This window comes from Zootoca vivipara, chromosome 6 (genome assembly GCF_963506605.1).
Source record: "Zootoca vivipara chromosome 6, rZooViv1.1, whole genome shotgun sequence".
Classification (NCBI taxonomy): Eukaryota; Metazoa; Chordata; class Lepidosauria; order Squamata; family Lacertidae; genus Zootoca; species Zootoca vivipara.
Window position 1 is genome coordinate 77,501,735 of NC_083281.1, and position 24,462 is coordinate 77,526,196.

General features: G+C 47.9%; 1 protein-coding gene across 3 annotated transcripts in view; it reads right to left on the bottom strand.

The window, feature by feature from the left end:
• Window positions 1-549: 549 nt before the first annotated feature.
• The window catches only part of TP73 (tumor protein p73), a 90,041-nt gene continuing 66,128 nt past the window's right edge, over window positions 550-24,462 (bottom strand). For 2 of the 3 annotated variants that reach the window (XM_060276159.1, XM_060276160.1), the window contains 10 exons: window positions 22,126-22,312; window positions 21,443-21,558; window positions 16,172-16,281; window positions 14,784-14,926; window positions 14,153-14,241; window positions 13,237-13,361; window positions 12,693-12,847; window positions 10,913-11,045; window positions 9,977-10,070; window positions 550-6,900 (listed from right to left, as the gene is read on the bottom strand). In XM_060276159.1, coding sequence (XP_060132142.1) covers window positions 6,580-6,900; window positions 9,977-10,070; window positions 10,913-11,045; window positions 12,693-12,847; window positions 13,237-13,361; window positions 14,153-14,241; window positions 14,784-14,926; window positions 16,172-16,281; window positions 21,443-21,558; window positions 22,126-22,312 — 1,473 coding nt within the window. In that variant the 3' untranslated portion in view covers window positions 550-6,579. The remainder of the gene's footprint in view (window positions 6,901-9,976; window positions 10,071-10,912; window positions 11,046-12,692; window positions 12,848-13,236; window positions 13,362-14,152; window positions 14,242-14,783; window positions 14,927-16,171; window positions 16,282-21,442; window positions 21,559-22,125; window positions 22,313-24,462) is intronic. The other variant, XM_060276161.1, reaches the window with a different exon arrangement.

Sequence of the window (24,462 nt, forward strand, 5' to 3'; positions counted from 1 at the left end):
GACAACTTTAGCGAAGAACGGTTTGGGAAGAAAACTTTGGAACCGTATCACTGAGAAACACCTGGAGTTGGGCTGTCAAGTATCTTCTCTGGAATGAAGCATCCTGTGAAATATCATGCATGACTATGTCCACAGTTAATGGATTTTGCATGAGTGCACAATAGTCTTTGGAAACAAACACAGATGTGGTGTTTGCAGAGGGGCCTGTGCACTGTGGTCATTTGAGGAACCCAGACATACCACAGATAGGAGTTTCTGGTCCCAGGCAGCAAAGGGCAGAGACTGGTCAATGATGAATGTGATTAAAATGCCCCCAGCTTTTATACTGGATCAAATTATTATTATTATTATTATTATTATTATTATTATTATTATTATTATTATGCCACTCTTAGTTTTGCAAGGCTTCCGCAGCACCGTTATTACCCTGTGAAACAGAAAGGACTTCTACTTCCAGGGGTTCGGGGTGGCATACAGTAGGTTTCATGCATCCATCATAAAAGACCAACCTTCTCCGAGAAAACATTTCGCTGCATGAAATGGAGGAAAATTCAGGACAAATGAAAGTGCACAGCGTGTCTTTAAATGAGGGGTAGGCAACCTAAGGCCCATAGGCCACAAGCGGCCCACAGGGCTCATTTAACCGGCCCATGAGCCGCCCCTAAACCGAGCTACCCACTTGGCGAGTCCCCGCACGCTGTGCTAAATCGGTGCAGCATGGCGCAGGGACTCGCTTCCGCAGTGCCAGAAATCACATCTGTGCAGACGCTGGAAATCATGTCTGCTCAGGCACCGGAAATCGCGGCTGCACGTGCTCACAGGATCCAGCCCACGGTGGGATCTCTGCTGGAGTGAACCAGCCCAGGTGAGGTAAAGCTTCCCAGCCCCTGCTTTAAACTATGGAATTTGCTCCCACAAGAATTAATGGTGGCGACCAACTTGGAGGGCTTCAAAAGGAGATATGGACAAATCCTGAAGGGTAAAGCTATCCTTGGCTGAAAACCAGTTAAAGAAGGTGGCAAGTGGGGAGAGTTCTGTTGCATTCAAGTCCTGCCTGCAGGGTTCCCATTGGCATCCGTTTGGCTGCAGGATGCTGGACGAGATGAGCCTCTGGCATGGTCCAGCAGGGGTTAGTCCTATCCTTCATACCCACCTTTGATGGCTTTGAAGGGGGATAAGGCAATCGGCGGCTCCTAGCCAGATTGGCCATGTTTACCCTGCAATATCAGTTTCTCAGGCATCTTTGGCTGGGCACTGAGAGAACAGGAAGCTGGACTAGGTGGGCCTTTGTCCTGATCCTGCAGGGTACCGTACTTCTTCTTATGGTAATACAGCACTCAACTGGACTGGCAATAGATCTTACTCCTGCAGTGTTGACGGGATAGCATTCTTCAAAGCATGTGAGGGGAGCAGACTAGAGGGTAAAGGGCAGGGGATAGCTAAGTCGATTGAGCATGAGACTCTTAATCTCAGGTTAAGATGCCTGCGCCTCAGGGGGTTGGACTGGATGACCCTCGGGGACCCTTTCAACTCTACGATTCTATGTGGCTCTCCCAGCTCCAGCAGTTCCCCATGTGCTGTGTCCACTGAGGTGCTATCCCACCCTGCCTGTTGGTAGGGCTGCTCCTGATTGAACAGCCTGTGTCAGAGGCTGTACCATTTCAAGCTGTCGATGGGGTGGGTCACATCACAGAATGTGTCTGCAGCTCAACAGCAATCCCTGCAGTAGAGAAGTTAGCATGTCCAGGAGAAGACCAGGCACCTTCAATGCTTCTCCTGTGACATCTGTTCTTCTATCTGTAACGAGTGGGAAGGGTCAAGCAATCATGCCCCCAGTGCTAATGCTGCCGCCATCGAATTCAGAAACCAGACAGCTTTTTAAAAGTGAAAAAAGAGGGAAGCATGATGTAATTCACAGTAGTGTGCCAAAGCTGTGCTTAAAAGGTTGCTATGCTTTGTCACTCCCCTTAGGCCTGGAGACTGAAGGAGGCTCTCCATGCCTCTTTATCTGGCACTCAGGACTCTCCCCAGGGCACACGCCTCCCCAGCCACACACCCTACCCCCTCTGGTTTGCACCCAAGTGTTTTTGCCTGGCTGGAATGTGCCCTTGTACTCTTGCGAATGCTTCTTGCTTGCCGGGATGGAGGAGAGAAAATGTGTGTAGAAACTAGCCTTCTATGAAAAGGCACCCCCCACTAGCTTGTGGCCCCCAGAAGGGAATGCAACCCGTTGGCTTGAAACAATTCCCTTGCCCCACACTAGGAGCATGAAAGGAAGGGTGCGCATTTGTGCATGTGTGTGCAACAGCAATGCATCTCTCCTTTTTGAGTCAAACGACGTTTGAAATCCATTTATTGTGTTACCCCAAGAAAGCTATAAAAATAACACATTTCCCCTCCCCTCCCCCTCAAAGATATCATTACAATAAAAACGAAACGAAACCTCACAATTCATGACAAAGTTTAAACTCCACTTGTGTTTCTTAAGCCCATGTTAAGGTGAATCTCAAAAAGCTCGGGCACGCACACCTGAGAGGGGTCAGGCAGCCATTGGAAAGACGAGATTCAGAGGTTGCTGTATCAGACATCAGAAAGTTTACTGGCCATTTCCAGAACAAACCAATGTAGATGGATTGTTCTTTGCCCTGTTTCAACTGGGAAATGCAACTGCATGAAAGACCTGGTAACGAAGGAGGAGGAGTCCCTACCCATAGAAGGGGCAATGGGTGCATGGTACGGTATTGGTTTGGCCTCATGCACAATGCCACATGGGAGCCCATCCCTTGTTGTCCGTACACTGAGTGTGGACCTCTGAGCATTAGCTAGCTGATATCTAACTTTGCCCTCAGTTATTACAGAAGGGACTCTTCTTCAGCACCACTTGTTACAGCAGGGGAAATGGAGTCAAAATAATAATGAGGCATCATAGATGTCTATGGGCATAGGGAGCTGGGCCCCACACACCTGTCCATTAGGGCACTGCCCTAACTTCCCCCTTGATTCCTCCAAGCTCACCTGCCTTCTCACTCCTAGCTCTGCCCTTGTAGAACTCGGCACAGAGAAAGAGGAGGAGGAGGACAAAAGTAGCTTGTTGGTTCTGCCTGTCACTGGCTCCGGAGCCACCTGCTTTCCAGTCCTAACAGGCACAAGCCCATCACTGTGGACGGCCTGGGTTTTCAGACTGTGTGGAAGCCTGTAAGTGCTGGCTTCCCTCCTCATAAGTTCTTTCTCAACATGTGACAGGGAGGAAGGGAGGAAAAGAAAGAGAGGGGGAGGGAAAGAGAGATGCCACTCCAGATTTCCCTACAGTTATCTAGAGTGCCAACACCTTTCTTTCCCTTTTCATGGTTTTGAAGCTGTGATTTTGGCAGGTGTTTATAGGCCTAACTCTAGCTGAAGCCCAGGTAGGTCAACAGCACTCTCTCTGTGCATCCCATGGGTCTCCACTCTCCAGTATGGCTATGAATCAACAAAATATATGGTAGGCCTTTCTCCTGCAAACTGAGAACCTTGTATACCTCTAGGTACAAGTACCCTTTGCACGCATGTTTGTACACATTACTTTGCTGTGCTTCGGTCCTCGTATTGTTCCAGAAAGTGTGAATGAAGGCTCACCTTTGCATGCATACTAAACAAATGTACTCTCCCATCCCTGCTGCTGACTCCAGGATGCTTCCAGAGCTTCTGGATTTTTGCTCAAGCTGCTCAAGACATGTGCCCAACATTTTGAAATTTGCTAGTAACATAAGCATGCAGATGCGCGCACACACACTCACTCACAGAGTAATTATATATAGTAATACTGCTCCGGGAAAGCATTTTTGTGACCACTGAAGATGTGAGTGAGGGTGGGAAAGAACAACATAAAGTGCTTTAACTCGCTGCTACTTCACAAGCACTATTGCATCTTGGCTGTTTCCAAAGTCTCAGCCCCTGCAGGACAAAAACACATGCACAGTTTTCAGACAGGATCTTTAACAAGGTGCAAATCTGGGTGCTCCCTAGAGATATTCACTGAGTAGTGATGCAAAGTGGGTGAGAGAGAGAAGGAGGAGAATTTTTTGCTGGGTAATAAGTGACAGATCTGTAGCATTTTGGCTATGCTAGTTCAGTGGCAGGGGCAGCTGATGTATGTGTCCTGCTTTACAGTGGGCAGTCCTCTGAAAGAGTCCTCTCTTTAAGGGATGGAAGTCCAGAAGAAGCCTATTGAAAAACCAAGAAACCCAAACCCAAATCAAAGTGTTTCCCCTTGCCCTGCAAGGGGCTTTTAAACAAACAAACAAACAAAATCACACGGTGTCACAAAAGGGGGCTCTAAAATTCTACCTGGATGCTGCAACAGGATGGGTGAATTGCAAACTGTTCTTAGCAAAGACAAGAGAACAAAAACATACAATAGCAGAAGCATGTGAAACAAGGAAAGTCAATGTCAAAAATCCTGGTCAGAATCAGGAGGAAATTTCCAGAGGTACCGATTATGTGCACCTGGGATAGAATGGGGAACCTCTGGCCTTCCAGGTATTGCTCGGTTACAGCTTGCATCATCCCTGACACTTAGCCATGTTGGTTGGGGCTGATGGGAATTGGAATCAATAACAACATCTGGAGGGGTTATAAGAGTGCTGTGCCCAATTCTAGGCACCCAAGCTGGAGGGGTAAAGGTAAAGGGACCCCGACTGTTAAGTCCAGTCGTGGGCGACTCTGGGGTTGCGCGCTCATCTCGCATTATTGGCCGAGGGAGCCGGCGTACAGCTTCCGGGTCATGTGGCCAGCATGACTAAACCGCTTCTGGCAAACCAGAGCAGCGCACAGAAATGCCGTTTACCTTCTCGCCGAAAGGTATCTACTTGCACTTGACGTGCTTTCGAACTGCTAAGTTGGCAGGAGCAGGGACTGAGCAACGGGAGCTCACCCCATCACGGAGATTTGAACTGCCGACCTTCTGATCGGCAAGCCCTAGGCTCTGTGGTTTAGACCACAGTGTCACCCGCGTCCCTAAGCTGGAGGGTGGAGGATGGCATTAAAGAGAATCAAGAATCTGGTAACCAAGCCTTATGAGGAACCAAGTTCATCTAGTCCAGCTCTCTGCAATGCAGGAATATGTAGCTGTCCCTTATGGAGATCAAACCTGCAACCTTGGTGTCATCAACACCGCACTCTAAACAACTGAGCTATCCAGATGATTTATTTAACAAATTTATATACCCCTTGTTCATAGCTACATCCTGTTCCCAAAGTGGCCAACCTGATGGAATGAGTTGCTTTAAAGCAAGGGTGGTCCTTCCAAATGTTGTTGGACTACAATTCCCATTATCCTGAACCTTTGGCCATACTGCCTGGAGTTGGTGAGAGTTGGAGTCCAATAGCATTTGGAAGCTCCCTCCAAAACCTCTTACCTTTCTGGAGTCTATTGAAATGTGCTGCGACAAAAAGAAGAAGAAGAAAATTAAAAGAAAAAGCAAGTTTCTTACAAAGCAAAATTTTGCACCCGAGCCAATAAAACACCCACATTGTTGAATGCAACCCCGTATCACCTAAGCATGAATTTGTTCTGAAATCTAGGGAACATAACCCATCTATAGGGCTTCTAAGCAAGAAACAGCTAGCACCAAACTATATACCATTGTGTGTGTTTTTGTGTGTGGAGAAGTGTAATGACAGAGAGCTCATTTCTCCCAAAGACGAAAACTATAGCCTTTTTTTGATGTTTTGCTTAGGAATCCATTACAATGACCAAATAATGATTTGGATTTCATCAAGCAATAAACCTTTGACTCTAGAAACAGTTGTGGAATTGTTTTCCTTTCTTGGGTAGGGGAATAATGATGCCATCTTTGCACCCCCTCAGAAGGGGGTGAAACCTTGTCCATCTGTGAACTCTTCACAATAGCTTACATAGAAAATAAACCTTACAACATCATGGCGAGTATACAGTATATACAGCGTGTGTGTACAAAGTCGTCTTGCTAGGCAACGCCTTCACCCAGCTAACACAGATATCCCTCAGGTTAATCAAATCGTAAAGAGCTGCTTTTCTGTTCTGCAAAGTACTGTAGAAAAACAAACACTTTTTTGGCAGTCTGTTAAAGAAAAGAAGTCCCTAAGTGGTTTGGTTCCAGTTGGCCGTACAAACCTCCCACGATGTGTGACAGGTCAGCCCTGTTCTCACTTAAAGAAGTTAGGGGCTTGGAGACTTTTCTGACGAGGTGGAAGAGAATAGATAAGATGAGACACGTGTTATCCTTAAGGTCCTTGATGCTGTGATATAAAATTCACCCAGGTTTGCTACACAACCAAGTGCAACATAACACAGGTGTGTTTTTTTTAACCCAGTGCATGTCCTGCTGCTAAATGCGACCGCCAAATTAGCTACCCTTCGTGAAAAGGTACGTTGCAAAGGACTGCATTTCAGCTCCAGAGCGCAACCGTCACGTCCTGCCCCAAGCTCTGAAAAAATACTTTTTGGTGGCTACCCAAAAGGCTCGTTCCGCCTGGCTGTTGTGCCAAATACCTTTCAGGTCCAACTGTTCAGTTCCTTGCCCTTAATTCGCCAGCTTCCATGTGCCTCTCTAGAGACACTCAGTTGATTTCTCCCTCTGTGAATTCCTCTTTGATGGACTGTTTGCGGGACTTGCAGTCCGGGAGGTCAAAGCCGAAGTCCGCCCACTCATCGGCCCCACTGCGGTTCGGGATGGTGATGGTGTGGCGGACGCGGAAGTGAACGGCTTCCATGACACGTTGCCTCTGCAGCTCGCCGGATGTGCCGATGGAGATGGTGGAGGCATTGCTGCTGGAGCGGATGAGCTGCTGGGCTCCGTAGTCGTGGCCCTGCTTCAACTCCTGGAGGGCCCTCCAGATAATCATCCGGTACTGCTCCGGGATCTTCAGTGCTCCAAGATCCTGCAGAGAAAGGGGTTTGGGAGATTGGATTGACAAAAGGACTGGGTGAACTGTGAGAATATAAGATAAGGTTACCAGATTTTTTTTCAATGAATCCGGGGACACTTTTCAACTTCAATGGATTTTGTATGGGGACTGATTTGTAAATCTGGGGACTGTCCCTGGGGAACTGGGACGTCTGGTAACCTTAATATAAGTAGAGCCTGCTGGATCAGGCCGACAGCTCATCTTGCCCAGCATCCTGTTCTCACAGGGGCCTTTGGAAAGCCCACCAAGAGCACTCTTCCCTCCAGTGTTTTCCAATAATTCACATTCAGAAGCATTGCTGCCTCCCTCCACATAGCCATCGTGGCTCATAGCCATCAATATCCATCTCTAGGAATTTGCCTCATCCAGTCCTGATCTCTCTACCTCACAGCTACTATTTCAAGATAAAGAAATAATAAACAAACATGGAAGGCCCAAGTACTACACATTTAACATAGCAAGTGCTCCGGCCCTCTGTGTGTGATTCATCTAGGAGAGAATTTGGGGGAGGAAATGAGGAGACACAGAGGCCCAAACAAGCCTCATGTTCTTCTCGGAGGACTGATTTACAACACAGCCAGTTTTAAGTCCCACTCATGAAAACAACCACGGATTCATGCCCAAGTGTTAATTTAGTTAAAAGAGTAAGCACTGTAATACTCTATTACAGCTTTCCCCAACTTTGTGCCCTACAGATGTTTTGGATTTATTTTGCCGGGAGTTTGGCAGTACCATTGCCTCTCCTTTCTTACTGTTGATGCCAACCATTTTGTACTAGCACTCAGAGAACTTTTATGAACAAATGAGTATCAGCACCTCATGGTTGTTGTTTTTTTAAAACAAAGACAACAAAAAGAGTTGGGGCCCAAAACGTCTGGAGCTCATTAAGTTATGAATGGCTTCTCTGTTGGGAGTTAGCATAACTCAGCAAACATAGAAAGTCTTCATGCAAAAATGGGATATTTCTTTTTTTAAAAAAAAAAAACAAGCGAACGCGCAACGCTAAACTTTATGGGGTTAAGCAGCAAGCAGCTTTTGATTCCAATCTAAGACTGTGCAACTGGCTCCAGGTGTTTTTGGAAGGAAAAGCCCTTATTCTGCGGGTTTTCTGTTCAGTGCTTGAAGCCCGGAGTGGAAAATGACATACGATGCATGGCACCAAAATACGACATGGTGAAGACTTGGTTCTGTGCAACATGCAGCATTTATTGGGCAGACATGTGTGTAGGGTTCCCTTAGAGCAGCCTTCTCCAGCCTGGAACCAGCCAGACATGACTGGACTCCAACTCCCACCCCAGCATGGCTGATCCCCAAGGATGATAGGAGGGCAGAAGGTTTGGGGAAGGTTGCCTGAGAGGCGAAGGGATGGTGTCTCACAGCTCAGGGGACAGTGGGTAGGGATACAGAACTCTGCCTAATTTCTTACCCATACCGCTTTCATATGTTTTTCATATAATTCCCTTGCATCTGCCATTAAAAAAACAAACAAACACCTCACAAAACCCATGCTTAACTGCATATTTTCTCTCAGAACATGTGTTTAAATGTGTGCTTTTCTCAGAATATGGGTTTAAATATGTATCCTCTAAGAATATGTTTTCCTCACAGAATACACATTTAAGGCATTTTCTCTCACAACACATATCTAAATGTCCATTTTCTCTCAGAGCACATCAAAATAGGCCTTTCCCCCCTCATGTTTAAATGTACCGTATATTCTTTCTCATATGTTTTTCATTCAAAATACATATTCAAATGTGCATTTTCCCCTCAGAATACATTGTATTCTCTCTCAGAATATGTTTTTCTCACAGAATGCATATTTAAATGTGCATTTTCTTTCAGAATATGTATCAGAATGTTCATTTATCTCAGAAGGTGTCTGAAGGTGTGTTCTTCCTTGTGATATGTTTTTCACTCAGAATACATATTCAGTTGTGCATTTTCTCTCAGAATACGTTGTATTCTCTCTCACAATATGTTTTTCCCTCAGAACACATATTCAAAGGCATATTTTCTCTCAGAATATATTTTTTTCTTCCTCACAATATGTTTTTTCACTCAGAATGCATATTCAGTTTTGCATTTTCTTTCAGAAAACATTGTATTCTCTCTCAGAATGTTTTTTCCTCAGAACACATAGTCAAATGCATATTTTCTCTCAGAATACATTTCTCTCTCAGAATACATATTTAAATGTGTGCTTTCCCTCAGAATATGTATCTAACTCAGTATCATCCTGCAAGCTCCCTATTGTCTACACTGATGGGTTTCAGGTGGGGGACATTTCCTACCTGAAGGTACCTGGAAATTGAACTAGGGACCTTCCCATCAGATGTCAAACAAATAAATGACTATTTGACTTTTAGAAGACATCTGAAGGCAGCCCTGTTCAGACGTTTTTAATGGTCAACGTTTGATTATGTTTTTAATATTTTGTTGGGAGCCACCCAGAGTGGCTGGGGCAACCCAGTCAGATGGGTGGCATATAAATACTACTACTACTGCTGCTTCTACTATTTGTATACCACATTTTTTATCTAACAGAGACTCAATGTGGTTTACAGAGTAAAGCCAGATTATTATTTTGAAAGTTGCACAAATTTTTGCATTAAATGTTCAGTGCTTGACAGAACCGACCACATTATTTCACCATTTTCTGCTTTGTGCTCTTCATATTTTTAGAACAAAAATGCAACCGATGATTGTGTGGGAAAGTCACATTATTATTATTATTATTATTATTATTATTATTATTATTATTATTATTATTCTGCATGCAAAGCAGATGTTCTACCACTGAGTTTTTGGCCTTTTCAACCACACCTGAGTACCCAAGGTTGTGGGGAAGGGTGCTCCAGGTAATTGGCTTTATTGTTGAACTAATATTATCATCAAGGTATTTCTCCTGTGACAAGCATGCATTTCAGCTGCTCGAGATCCCGGTCCCATCCCCCGTCCCCGCAATCCCATCCCAAAAAACGTTGTTTTGAGAATGACAGCCCCAAGAGAAACAGAGCAATGATCGACAGATCTTCTCGGTATTTACCTCTAGAGTTAAGTTCTGCAGGTGGTAAAGAGTCTGTAACCCATGTGAAGTGAAATAGTCAATGCAGTTTGAGCACCCCAAACCTGTTAAAAAACTGCAGAAGAAGAAAAGGGAAAAAATATAGATATAGATATTGGGGGGGGAAACAGAAGCGGAGTTCAGTCCTCAGGTAAATTAAACTCTTATCAGTAAGGTAAGCTAGGAATGGTAAAATAATGGACAAGCTTCTCATATCCTAGGATGGCTCCAATAACTGATAATATATTTTGTAATATTGAGGGGAAATGGTTCCCATAACTTGTCCCCTCCCCCTCCCCCGGTTCCCATTTAATTCTGACAGAAATCAATTTTTAAGAATATGATGGGTTAATAGGGGCAGCTGCGGTAGGAAACGTGGCCTAAGGCAGGGGTAGCCAACATGGTGCCCTCCAAATGTTGCTGGACTACAACTTCCATCATCCATGACCTTTGGACCTGCTGGCCGGAGCTGGAGGGCAGCAACATTCTAGGCCACATCCATACCAAACATTTAAAACTCTGTGGTGCCACTTTAAACATCTTGTTATCCCTTAGCTAAAGAAAACAAGTTGTGAACAGAGCGCTCGCCTTTCTCTCCCACCCCACTCCCAACCGAGCATTGCCTAAGCCAGAGCTTTCCAAACTGTGTGTTGCAACATGTTAGTGTGTCGGCTGAAGTGTTGTTGCACGATAAGTGCCTGTATCTCTCATAAGGTGTTAGTTTAACCTCCGGTGTGCTAGCAAAACTGAATTATTGTTTCGTGAAATGATGCACGTCTAAAAAGTGTGCCACCAACATGAAAAGTTTGGAAAGCTCTGGCCTAAGCAAACCAATTGCTACAGAGGTTAGTGTGTGGTTAAACAAAAACAAAACCAGGCATTGCTGAGTTGACCCATGCTGAGCCACCTCCTTCCTACCTGACAAGGTTTGGGTCTGGGTTGTAGGGCGGAGGGGGTGTGCAATGCGACCCTGAGACCATGGACTGCGAGGGGTGCCCGCCGTTCATTTCTCCATTGGACTGCATGGTGTGGCTGTTCAGCATTCCCGGCCCTGGGTTCAAGAAATGGCAGCAAACCAGCCTGGTGAGTTTGCAAAATACATTCCAGGTACAACCTTACACAATTCAGGGGCTGCCAACCCTTCGGGGCCAATGAGATCATAGGGAATGTTGATAAAATGCCGAAAAATGGCTGCAGTGTGGTGCAAAATGGATGCCTTGGAGGTGGCATAATAAAAAATGGCTACCCCATCTAAAAGAGCAGAAAAAGATATGTATTTAGCGGAGACATTGTGCAGGCTCCAAAGTGGGTAAAGGTGGGCACACATGCATTGATTGGCACCATGTGTAAGTATCACTGTTCCCCAGGCACATGCTGCCAGGGAAGGGTGCTTAGGAGGACAGTCTCACAATACAATGGTGCATGTGTGTACTCAGAAGGAAATCCCATTGAGTTCACTTGGGTTTACACCCAGGTAGGGGTGTTTGAACATGCCTCAATCCATTCCAGTATTCATTTGCCCTTTCACCTGGCAATTTTTGTTCTGCTGCAATTGCGTCGTTTTTGCACATGTCTGTGTTCCATCTAGTCATCCTCTGATGCAACAAGTATGTATATTTTAATGGTGTGTGTGTGTGTGTGTGTGTGTGTAGCACATAACAGACACAAAAAAACCCAGTCGTCAACAGATATTCACAATCCTTCCTTGCATGTTCCCTTCCAAAGTTAATAAATTTCCATAAGGGTAGCCCTCTTAGAATTTTTGCAGCCAAAACAACAAAGAGCCAAAAAATGGCTTTTGCCATTAGCCCATTCAAAGCCATCTATGGCTTCAAACCTATCTATGTTCACTCAGAAGTAAGTCCCGCTGAATTTAGTGGGGTTACCGCCAGGTAACTTGGGGTTGATTTTGCAGCTCAGTGTAAGCTTGATGTCATATCCCATTTTCCTCACTCAGGCATCAGGCAGAGACAGTTTAGCTGGTCAGTTACAAGTCAAGAATACATTGTGGGAAAGGAAAGTAATTATAAATTTTATTTGTTTTTAAAACAAAGATTTAGAGTGGTCAAAAAATGGGCAGCCAAGTTCAGATGGCATCGCCTCTTCTTGGCTGTTTGAGGGGGTTCCCACTCCCCTGACAGTCATTATTTTACACTTGAATGCAGTTTGCTAGAACCTTGGGAGTTTTGTAAAAAAGAAAAAGGAACCACAAAGTAGCTCTCACAAGTTTGGGGAAGGGCTGTAGCTCAGTGGTAGAGTGTCTGCTTTGCATGAAGAACCCCCCCCCCCAGATCAACCCCCGGCTTCTCCAGGTAGGGCTGGGAATACCCCTTGAGTATGAACCCCAGGAGAGCTGATGCCAGTCAGTGTGGACAACAGTAAGCTAGATGATCCAATGGTTTGACTCAGCACAAAGCAGCTGTTTACACTTCCATATTCCCAAATCGCCCCATCTCGGTTCCAAAGGGAAGAGCGAGGCTTTCCGTTTTATTTAGAAAACTATATATCCCACCCTATACAGCCCTGAGAGGCTGGCTCAGGTAGCATGCAAGAAGCCCAAAATACAGGCACACTGAAATTGACTACAGGAAATGAAATGACAGGGTGTCTGTAGGGAACCAGGAAGATTCAGAGAAAGGGTGCTGCACAGACAATAAGTAAATATTCTTGGCCTTTTGCATCAGGTGCCTTGCCTTACCCATCGGCCCAAGGGTGGTCCCAGCGCTGGAGCTGTGCTGCGGGGGTTGCCCCACGAGCTGGTTGACGGACGGCAGCTTATTGATCCCTCCCGTGTGATGCTTGTTGATTGGCGAGAGAACTGGGCCATAGGAAGAAGGAGGCTGAAGGTGAGTCCTGCATGGGGAATGGAGTTTGCTGGTCAGGGGTAGGGATGAGTAGGAGGGTAGGAGAAGTTTGCTCCAGTGCACATTTATTTCTTTATTTAATCAGCTTATTTAAACTTGCGCTCTCATCCTGCAATAGCTGATGGACCAAAGGGTTAACCACCCTTGAAATATTTGAAATTTGCTGACTGGTTTTGAAAACACAGAATCCTCTCTTCTGTAAAAATATAAACAAAGTGGCTTGCAACACAGAGAACACAACAGGTGGTGCCAAAGCGAATTAGAGACAGACCCAACTAAATCTTGTTTTGTCCCCATCCTCCTCCATCACCCTGCTCACCCTAATAGTGCTGCATGTTGTTTTTGGGGAAGAGCAGGGAAAGACAATTGGGGACTTACTGGCGTTGCAAGAGCTGCTGCTGTTGCTGGCGATAGGAGTCGACCAGCTGTTGGGGAACCAGCTCCACCAGCTCCAGGCTCTCCTTGATCTTCATCAGCATCTCAAAGTTCTCTCTGCCACGTACCTGAATCAAGGAGAACAGATGTGAGTTAGAATCAAAAGGGTCGGAAGGGACCCCTGGGGGGTGTCATTTGACCTAACCCTCCCCCTGTTCAGTGCAGGATCTGCAGCTGCAGCCTCTGCTATCATCCCTCCAGCGTAGGAGAGCCCACCACCTCTCAAGATGACTCTTGGACTAGATGACACTTGGGAGTCCCTTGCAACTCAACAGTTCTATGGTTCTATGATCACAGTTCAAATGTGCTCATCTCCACCCCCATCGTTCTGCCCGGACACTGAGGTCCAGCTCCGAGGGCCTTCTGGCGGTTCCCTCATTGCGAGAAGCCAAGTTGCAGGGAACCAGGCAGAGGGCCTTCTCGGTGGTGGCGCCTGCCCTGTGGAACGCCCTCCCATCAGATGTCAAAAGGGAAAACAGCTACCAGATTTTTAGAAGACATCTGAAGGCAGCCCTGTTTAGGGAGGCTTTTAATGTTTAACAAATTAGTGTATTTGAATGTTTCTGCTGGAAGCCGCCCAGAGTGGCTGGGGAAACCCGGCCAGATGGGCGGGGTATAAATAAATTATTATTATTATTATTATTATTATTATTATTATTATTATTATTATTGATTTTGGGGGGCGTTCATTGGGACCTTTTGCAGGCATCATAGGAGGTAGTGGTGAGTTCACTGGTGACTGTGCATGCCAGATTGGAAAGCCGTGGTCTAGTTTATCTTAAAGCGTACTAGAGTGGCTTGTCACTTGTACAGCATTGCACACGCACACAAACACAAACCAGTCTCAGGTGCTACTTACAGGTACGTAATATGTCTCTTCTTCCCCGTGCCTCCTTTTCTTCACTCCAGCTCCCAGTGCTGGAATACCTTGAGGACTTTGCTTGAAAGCTGGGTGAGGGGAGAGGAGGAAACAGTGACTGCTGTTAGACGGGGCTTAATTTGAGCCAAGGTTGAAACAGCACAAAGGCATCTTGGGGAGAATGGCGGAGAACCTGCAGCTCAAGGTGGTGTAATGCATTGCTGCCTCAGCAGTCCATCATGGCTATAGATAGACTTCTCCATGAATTTGTCTAACCTGCTTTTAAAGCCGCCTAAGTTGGTGGCCATTGCCGGCTCCTGTGGTTACAAGTTCCACAGTTTAACCATTTGCTGCATGAGGAAGTACTTAAAAGAAATAGATAAGCAGCAATAGATAAGCAGCTTCCAGTGACCTGTCCATGGTCCTGAAAGCCCTGTTCGTACTTAGGAACCTACAGCCAATTAGCTTCAGTCATTTCAGTCATTTTAACTTCTGGTATATAAGAAGCTGCCTTATCCCAGACCAGTCCATAAGCCCACCTCACTCAGTATTGACTTCAGCAACAGGCAGCAGGTTGGGGGCAGCTGTCCTTCCTTGAATGCTGCCCATGATCCACAACCCAAAGACTTACTCCGCTTATTTGGGTTGCCGTTTTTTGCCACACTTTCATTCAGGGCCTGCTGCTCTCGGTAATGGTCTTCATCTGCTTTCCGGTCTCTGCCGGGACAAGCGCAGATTCGGCCTTCGAATGACCTCCTCCCCAAGACCTGTCCACTGAGAAGCAAAGGCAATGTCAATTCAGCAGACGTAAACCTCTATACCAACAGTGGGCTATATCTAATATTAGTCCTACCCAGAGAAGACCCACTGAAACCCATGGACATGACTGCCTTGAGTCCATTAATTTCAGGTGGTCTGCTCTGAGCAGAACATAGTTGGATGCAACCCAGTGACCTTGTTTATAATTATTATAATTGTTATTAGACTTGTTACTGTGATTAGCAGTAACATAAAAACATAAATACAGTGTAATGTCTTGTAATGTTAACACATTCATTTTAAAAAAGTGCAAGTCACAAAAATATTTAAGACAATCCCTCCCCCAAATAATGGCCTTGGAAAGCTTTAGCAGCAAAAACCATAATCTTCCTAGTTTATCAAAAGCTGGAAGTTTGAAAAGATACATTTTTACTTGGCAGCAACAATATATCAATGAAGGTGTCAGGTGGGGCTCACTAGGGAGAGTGTTCTGCAGTTTGGGAGCCACAACTGAAAAGGCCTTCTACCTCACCACCCTCCTCCAAGCCTCTCTTAAAGAAGGAACCCAGTGGAGGACCTCAGAAGAGATCTAAGGGTCTGGGTGGGTTCAGATCAGGAGATATTGAGGTCTCCTATGTGCTAGGCTGATACACTAAACCACCATATTATTTGTCAAAAGGGGATAACTTTGCATACTTCCCTGAGCTGCTGTGTGGTGGTGGCAGTGGGAAGCAGATGAATGATAATAAGTGAGTAAGGTCCAAAGCCTGACCCTGGGTGTGTTAGGGCCAAACTAGACATAACATAGAAGTTGGTGAATCCATCTCCTGCTGTTATTTCTTCAGTTAATGGCAATTAGAGGGAGGGGTGACTTGGTGTGGGTAGTGGGGGATGGGATCCAACTTTTTCCCTCTTGTCTCTAATTCAGATTCTGCCAACACACACCCAGCATGGCCAATGGTCAGGGATTCACTGGCTTCCTACCCATGGCCTAGCACATCAGAAGTAAGAACCATCACCTTGGGTTTGGCATGGAAACAAATCAGAACCCAGTGCACTTGACATAAGGCCAGTCTAAAAAGTATGCATCTCCAAACTGTCTTCAAGGGAATACCCCCTATAGAGGCATGGCTCCAATCTTCATCTACCTTCCCAACCCAATGCAAATCAACCCCACTCATCTGACTATCCGTTGGGGACTATATTGGCAGGGGAGTTGCATGTCCCCTTGCAGAGCTGGTGTTCACATGACTGACTCACTCTCTGGTCTCCAAGGTGATGATGATGAGGATGGGTCTCCTGTTCATTCCACCCACGCAGCTGCTGTTGCACATGAAGTTGTAAAGGATGGTGGTGAATTCGGTACCCACCTGATGAAGGAGAAAGAGAGGGGAGAAGGTGTGATGAGCCATGTTTGGGATGTGCATAACATTATTACCGTGTTTCTCATATTTTAAGGCATCCCTAAAAAATAAGGCATGGCAGGATTTTCATGACCTGGCGAAATATAAGGCATACCCCGAAAATAAGACGTAGCAGTACCGGGTTGTGGTGGGAGCAGGTCTGTGCAAAATACGGTACCGTAAGAAGAAAAGGAAGATGCCTCCTCGGAACCGGATGCCGCTGCCACGTGGAGCTCCGTCCGAGTGGGAGCCAGCAAGAGCTGCAGCACGCACAGCAAGAGCTGCAGCAGGAGCCTCAGTGCGAAGCCTGGCTACGGTAGAGCCTCAGCGCGCGGCGCCGGGACCCTGCTAGACCCGCAGCTCAAGCCGCGCAAAGCCCGGCAGCCGGCAGGAGCCGCGGCGGGCAAAGAACAAAGGATCGGGACCCTGCTAAGCAAAGCCTCGGCAGCCGGCAGGAGCCTTAGCGGGCAGCGCGCGAAGCCCGGGAGCTGGCTGGAGCCGCAGCTCAAAGCGCGCTCCTGATAAGCCCCGGCAGCCGGCAGGAGCCTTAGCAGGCAGCGCGCGAAGCCCGGGAGCTGGCTGGAGCCACAGCTCAATAAGACATCCCTTGAAAATAAGCCATGTTGTGTTTTTTTGAGAAAAAAATAAATATAAGACATGACTTATAATATGAGAAACACGGTATTATAGCTGGATGGGGATCTGGCCCATTTGTTGGAAGAGGCCAGGGGGAAAGGTGAAGAGTAGAAAGGATCGGCTGAATGGGAATGGGTTTGAGGAAAGGGCATAGCTCAGCAGTACAGCATCTGCTATGCATGCAGATGGCCCTGGGTTCAATCTCTGGCATTTCCAGGTAGGGCAGTATGAAACCTTGGAGAGGCACTGTCAATCATTGTAGACAGTACTAATCTAAAGGCGGGTGTCTGTGCAAAGACAGGATCCCAAATTCAATCCACAATTTCACAAACCAAACAGCCAATTCTGATTCTTCTTTAAGTCCTAAGCCTCCCAACATTATTTGTGTGGAGGTCCAACATGCTGGCATGGTTTAAGAACATTTTAAATGATGGTTTTCGCCTCATTTTTAGCTGTTCTCATTTTTATCTGTAAGCTGCCTTGAACCCTGCCAGGGAAAAAGGCAGGGTAATTAATTAATAAACAACAACAACAACAACAGGTTTAAAGTGACCCCATAAACAAGCGTCCTTCCTCCACCAAAAAAGAAAACAGTTTAGAGGGTGAAATTTATAAGGGGGAACCCTTTTTTGTTGTTGCATCTATCATTAAACAAACAGGAGTCAGAATCCTTGCTGATCTATGGAAGATCATTCAGAACTCCACTAGTAAATCTTCTGCCCACCCCATAGTAGGTGACCTTTTGAGGTCTCAGACCTTTTCCCGAAGTGGAAACCAGAGGCTTGGTGTGGTATAGTGGTTACAGTGGCAGACAAGGACTCGGGAGACCCAGGTTCAAGTATCACTCAGCCATGAAGCTTGCTGGATTTCACTGGGCCAGTCACTATTTCTCAGCCTGACCTACCTCGCAGGGTTGTTGTAAGTATAAGATGGGAAGGGGAGAACTACACATGCCACTTTGAGCTCTTTGGCATAGAAAGGCACGAATAAACAAAATGAAGCATTGCAAGCTGAGCGTGGAATCAAAGTTGCAGTAATGATGCCCAAATTGAAGCATACAGTACGGTATTACATACTACCGTGTTTCCCCTTTTTTAAGACACCGTCTTATAACTTTTTTTCCTCAAAAAAACACAAGGTGTCTTATTTTCAGGGGATGTCTTAATTTTTTATTACGATTTTTATTATGGACCCACCCTGGGGAGCAACTTCTTTTAAAAAGAGACAAGGAAAAAAGAGCAAAGGCAGCGGTGAGGGAGGCACTTTGTGCATGCTCAGAGACCACCCCATCCCCAGCTATAAACCCACCCCGGCTTTCCAAGACGCCTTTTCCCCGGCACTGGACTGGCGGGGGGGGGGATGTGCATGCTCAGAGGCAGCCTCGACCCGGGCGCCGCTATGGGAGGGGAGGGCACTCACCTAACCATGACCCAGATCCCGGCCACGACGAGGTGCCGTGCGCCGGCAACGGACTGAGCCGGAGCCCCTGGTGCAGGCTGGGGCAGGCCAGCGTTGAGCTCACTACCGGCCCCGCCGAGTGCAGCCCATCGCCCAGCCCGCCTGCCTGCCTCCTGCTTCCCTGCGCACAACATTCCGGCGGCGGGCCATGCAGCCCACGCCGCTCCGGCGGGGCGGAAGGGGCCAGCAGCGCTTCCGCCGCCGTCTGCGCCCCGGTGCCGCGGAAGGACCCGCGAGCCTCCCGCCGCCGCTCTGCCTTGGGCCATGCAGCCCACAACGTTCCGGCGGCGCGGAAGGGGCCAGCAGGGCTCCCGCCGCCGCCCGTCACCCTGGCAGGGCCAGCGGGGCTCCCGCCGCCGCTCTGCCTTGGGCCATGCAGCCCACAACGTTTCGGCGGCGCGGAAGGGGCCAGCAGGGCTCCCGCCGCCGCCCGTCACCCTGGCAGGGCCAGCGGGGCTCCCGCCGCCGCTCTGCCTTGGGCCATGCAGCCCACAACGTTCCGGCGGCACGGAAGGGGCCAACAGGGCTCCCGCCGCCGCCCGTCACCCTGGCAGGGCCAGCGGGGCTCCCGCCGCCGCTCTGCCTTGGGCCATGCAGCCCACAACGTTCCGGCGGCGCGGAATGGGCCAGCAGGGCTCCCGCCGCCCGTCACCCTGGCAGGGCCAGCGGGGCTCCCGCCGCTGCTCTGCCTTGGGCCATGCGCTCTGCCTCGCCACTCTGGCTGGGCACTCCGTCCGGTGCTGCTGGACGTTCCGAGCGCTCGGCGCTGCGGAGCGCTCCACTCTGCAGGCGCCTGTTCCGGCGGCGGGGCGGCAGGCCTCCTCGGCCGGGCCAGGAAGAGGCCAGACCGCTGACTGGGCGCTCCGCCCGGCACTGCTGGGCGCTCTGAGCGCTCGGCGCTGCGGAGCGCTCCACTCTGCAGCCGCCTGTTTTGGCAGGTGGCTTGCCGCTGCAGCAGCTGGTTCCAGGCCCCGCTGGCTGGCTGGGGCGCTCGGCGGTCTCGCTGTACACGGTATGAGAGGTATGTCTTATTTTCGGGGGGTGTCTTAGATATAGCAACTCCTAAAAAATGCTGCCATGGCTTACTTTATGGCTACGTATTAAAAAGGGGGAAACACGGTAGGTGCAGAATAGAGTTGCAATAATTCTGCCCAACAGTAGGGGGAGATCCAAGCCTTCCTATAAGCAGTCTTCATTTTTCCTTCTGCAGCTCATAGCTGCCAAGTTTTCCCTTTTCTCGTGAGGAAGCCTATTCAGCATAAGGGAATTTCCCTTTAAAAAAGGGAGAACTTGGCAGCTATGCTGCAGCTCCCCCCTAAAACTCTCCTGCATTTCTCCTCCTTTGCGATGCTGCATGTAAGTTTAGAGCAGTAGAAGGTGGGCATGTCCTTTAAAGAGTGAGGAGCTACAGGTGTGCTTCTTGATAGGTGAGGATGCAGAGCACACCTGGTAGGTGTTCCTATCCTGAATGTAGATGCAGCCAACATTTGGTTTTTCTTCCTGGGGTTTGCAAACATTGGAGGTACATATGTCATACCCCCAGATCCATAGTTCAATAAATGTAGAAGGAAGGTAAGGTGAAAGTTAGGAGGCTGCTTTGCACCAAGTAAAACCAGTGGTTCAGCTAGATCAGGATTGCCTGTGCTGACTGCCAGTGGCTTTCCAGGATTTCAGACACAGGGACATTCCCAGCCCTACCTGGAGATACCTGGGACCTTCTGCGTGCACTTCAGATGCTCTGCAACGTAGCTACAGCCCTTCATTATACTAAGACAGGCTATTGATCCATCTAGCTCAGTACTGTCTACACTGACTGGCAGCAGGTCTTGAGAGTTTCAGGCAGGGGACCTTTCCAGGAGATGCGAAGAATAAAACCTGGAACCTCCTGCAGGCGAAGCAGCTTCTCTACCACTGAGTTGTGTGATCTCTTCCCTTAAAGTGAAAGTAAGATTCTAGTCCTCATGGTTCCAGATGAGGTGCTGTTAAAGAAGCTGCATTGCATCTAGTCAGACCATCAGTCCAACAAGCTTATCAGGAAGGGGGACATTCCCAGTCCTAACTGGTGATGCTGGGGATTGAACCTGGGACCATCTGCATGCAAAATAAATGCTTTGCCACTGAGCTACTACCTCTGTGGTGGATTAAGACAGGGTAATGCTCATGTGTAGCTGCTTTTCCTTCAGAATAAAAACCGGCCAGCTTAAATACTGATTCCTCCCTGCTGCCTTTTAAAGCATATTTAACATGCTTGGCCCTTAGAATTGGAGAAACCTGATTTGCACCAGTGTCCTCTTCCTTTCCCACACAGTGGGAGGCTGCGCTCTGTGCAGCAGGAGTGGGGAACCTCAGGCCCAAGAGTTGGATGCGGCCCTCAAGGGTCTTTCTATATGGCCCTTGGGACTCTTCTCAGGCAACGCTCCTTCCCCTATCCTCACACAATGGCTCTCAATGACCCTGTTCTGCCCTCCTCCTTGACTGTTATTGTAGGAACCAACTCCTAGGGGCCAAGGGGTCTTCGGTTCCCCCCAATAAAATATTTGAGGGCCCCCCAAGTTGATGGGCATTGCCATTCAAATGGTGCACTGCACCACATCATGCGATCGATTGAGTGATTTCGTTGTTCCCGCAAGGGGACAATGACAATAAAGGTATCTTTTTATGCAGGGCGGAGCTTACCTGGGCCCCTCAAATATTTTATTCAAGGTGACTGTGACTCTTGTTTGCCTGGATGGAGAGATGAATGCAGGACTTGTGTGTATGTGAAACCTCTGGCTGTTACCATACAGTGGTGAGAATAGTGAATTTAAAGCTTCAGTCTGCCAGCAGCTGCCTCTACATGAGAAGCATGCTTCTTATGAAAGCTCAACCCTGTTCTCCAATTAACATTGTGGATTCCCAGGCTTCTCCCTCTGGCTCCGAGCCTCAAGAGGTCCAGCAACCTCCACTCACCACCGGCAAGAGAGAGAGAGAGAAATTATGCCTATTGCTTCAAACGTTGCTGTTTCCCCCCCCCCCCCTTAGCAAGTCAGATTACCTGGGGAGGTTCATAAGGAACCATCACACTCTGCCTCCCAGTTACAGGGTCATCCACATATTGAGATAGGTTGTTGCCTTCCACACGGATTAAGTGGCTTGCAGGAGCCGAGAGACCTGTGAAGACAAAAAGCAGGCTTAACTGCAAATATTTGCGCCGTTAGTTGTCTTTTTGGATGGAGAAGCCAGGAATGCCACTCAATGGAATGTCACCATCAACAGCAGAAATTCCTGTGAGGCCAAGACCCATCGTAATGTAAGCCAATAAGATTGTCCTTCTGACTGGCTGCTGGGGGAAGCAATCCACCTTACCAACCTCAGTCTGCCCTGATGTGCCAACTGTCTTGCCATCAGTAAGGGATGAACTTTGCCTCTCATTGGCTCGGGTGCCACCTAGTGTTGCCTTATGCTGAATCAATCACAATGGAGAACCCACTATAAGGGCGCAGAGGGTCATATCCAGTGTGAGCCCTGCTCAAAGTGGATACATTGAAATGAATAGACATGAGGATTGACTAGATGGCCCGCTGGGTCCCTTTGTACAGTTTTATGGTCCTATGGATAACTAAGGTCCACTGATTTCAGTGGGTCTGTTCTGAGTAAATCATAGCTGGAGACAACCCAATGCATTCCAGAACTTCTTGAGAACCAATGGCACACACTTCCTGTTGAACCTGATCTCACCGTCATTGAAGTCGCGCCCGAGCTCGTGGTTTGGACACCGCTTCACCACTTCCGTCACATGCTCCGCCTTCTTGTAGACTGGCATGGCTCGGATGACAGTCCCTGGAGGAGGAGGCGTTGACACTTTGATCTGGATGGGGCACGTCTTTGCAATCTGACAGTAGAGTTTCTTGAGCAACGGGGAATACTGGAAAGAGGAACAAGGTGCAAATGTGAATGGGGGTGTGCTAGCACTTCTCATTCTTTCTCCATGGATGGCCACCAAGAGGAATCTGCCTGGAAGGTGGATTTGGAAAACCTGTTCTCCTCCTAACCAGCACTGACCTTTGCATTTGCCAAGTGGCAGAATAAATCATGATGTCATTCTACAAACCTATGGTGCAACCACATTTGGAATACCGATCACCTCACCTCCAAAGTGGATATTGTAGCACAGGGATCAGCAAAGATTGTGTGGCTTGGGCCGGTTCACGGTCCTGCAGATGCCACCGTGGGGCAGAGTGTGTGTGCGTGCATGCATGCATGCATGCGCAAACACTATTTCCGGTACTCCTTCTGGCGTGGGGGAGGCGTGTGTAGCACGGCAGCATTGTGGAAAGCGGACCCGCTCTGCTCTGCGCTGGTTTAGCATGGTGCATGGGAGCTGATCGAGTGGGAGGCAGGGGTCCCCGAGCGGGCAGCGGGGGTCCATGGGCCAGTTAAATGACCCAAATGGGCCGCTTGTGGCCCATGGGCCTTAGGTTGACGACCCCTGTTGTAGCATTAGAAAAGGTTCAGAAAAGGTTTAGCCAACATTAAAACTTGTGGACATCCAATGAAGCTGAATGCTGGAAGATTCAGAACAGGTAAAAAGAAAGTACTATGGAACTTCTGCTATCAATGGCTACTAGCAACAGTAGCCTTCCTCCATGGTCAGAGGCCATAATGCTTCTGAATACCAGTTGATTAAAACCAGAAGAGGGAAGAGAACTCTTGTACCAGGGTCATGCTTGTGGCATTGGATAGCTCAGTTGGTTAGAGCGTGGTGCTGATCATGTCAAGGTGGCAGGTTTGACCCCCATTTGGAACAGCTGCATATTCCTGCCTTGCAGGGGGTTGGACTAGATGATCCTCAGTGTCCCTTCCAACTCTACAATTCTATGATTCTAAACCGGAAGTGAGTGTTGAACGTCTGATGGGGCTTCTGCGGCTTCTGATTGGCTGCAGGAGCTGCGCTTTGGAAGTCGAACATTTTGAAAGTTGAACGGACTTCTGGAATGGATTCTGTTGACTTCCGAGGTACGACTGTACAGGAAGCTTCTAAGTCAGACCATGGGTCTGTCAAACTTAGTACTGTCATGGGCCGACAGCAACTTTCCAGGTTTTTTCCCCCTAACCCTACCTGCGATGGCAGTGAATGAATCTGAGACCTCCTGCATGCAAAGCAGATGTGTTATCTACCACTGAGTTATAGCCCTTTACAAAATTCATTTCAGAACAAATGGAAAATTTGGCTGAATGTGCACCTCTCAGTACAGTTTTCAGATATGTTCTGAAATTGATGCAGAGAGGAATGAATTATCAAGTCAGATGTGGAACTGCAGCTCATGCCCATTTGTTCTCCTATTAGAAGCATGAGGGAAGCACTGGTCTGTTTTGGTGCTTGTGGTTATAGAGCTGACGTCTGTAATTGTGGCTGGATCTAGATACATCAAAGAAGCAATTCAGTTAAACACATTGTAAACTTCATACAGGGAAGTTCTGTCAGTGTCATAGTGTTATAACACATATAAAGTGCTTTATCTTTACAAATGTAGCTGAGTCCTGTATCTAAAAAAAGGTAAAGGACACCTGATAGTTATGTACAGTCGTGAACGACTCTGGGGTTGCGGTGCTCATCTTGCTTTACTGGCCGAGGGAGCTGATGTTTGTCCACAGACAGTTTTTCCAGGTCATGTTGCCAACATGACTAAGCCGCTTCTGGAGAAACCAGAGCAGAGCACGGAAACGCCATTTACCTTCCCGCCGGAGTGGTACCTATTTATCTACTTGCACTTTGACATGCTTTCGAACTGCTAGGTTGGCAGGAACTGGGACCGAGCAACGGGAGCTCACCCCATCACAGGGATTCAAACCACCGACCTTCCAATTGGCAAGCCCTAGGCTCAGTGGTTTAGACCACAGCACCACCCACTTTATCTTTACAAATGTAGCTGAGTCCTGTATCTAGTGGCCATCATTTATTGCCTCCCAGAATGCCCTGGATGTTGCATAGTTCTTTTAGAGGGGAAATGACAACTACTAGTGGGGGCCACCATTTCCCCCTTCAGAAATGCTGGATTGGGGGGGGGGGTCTGA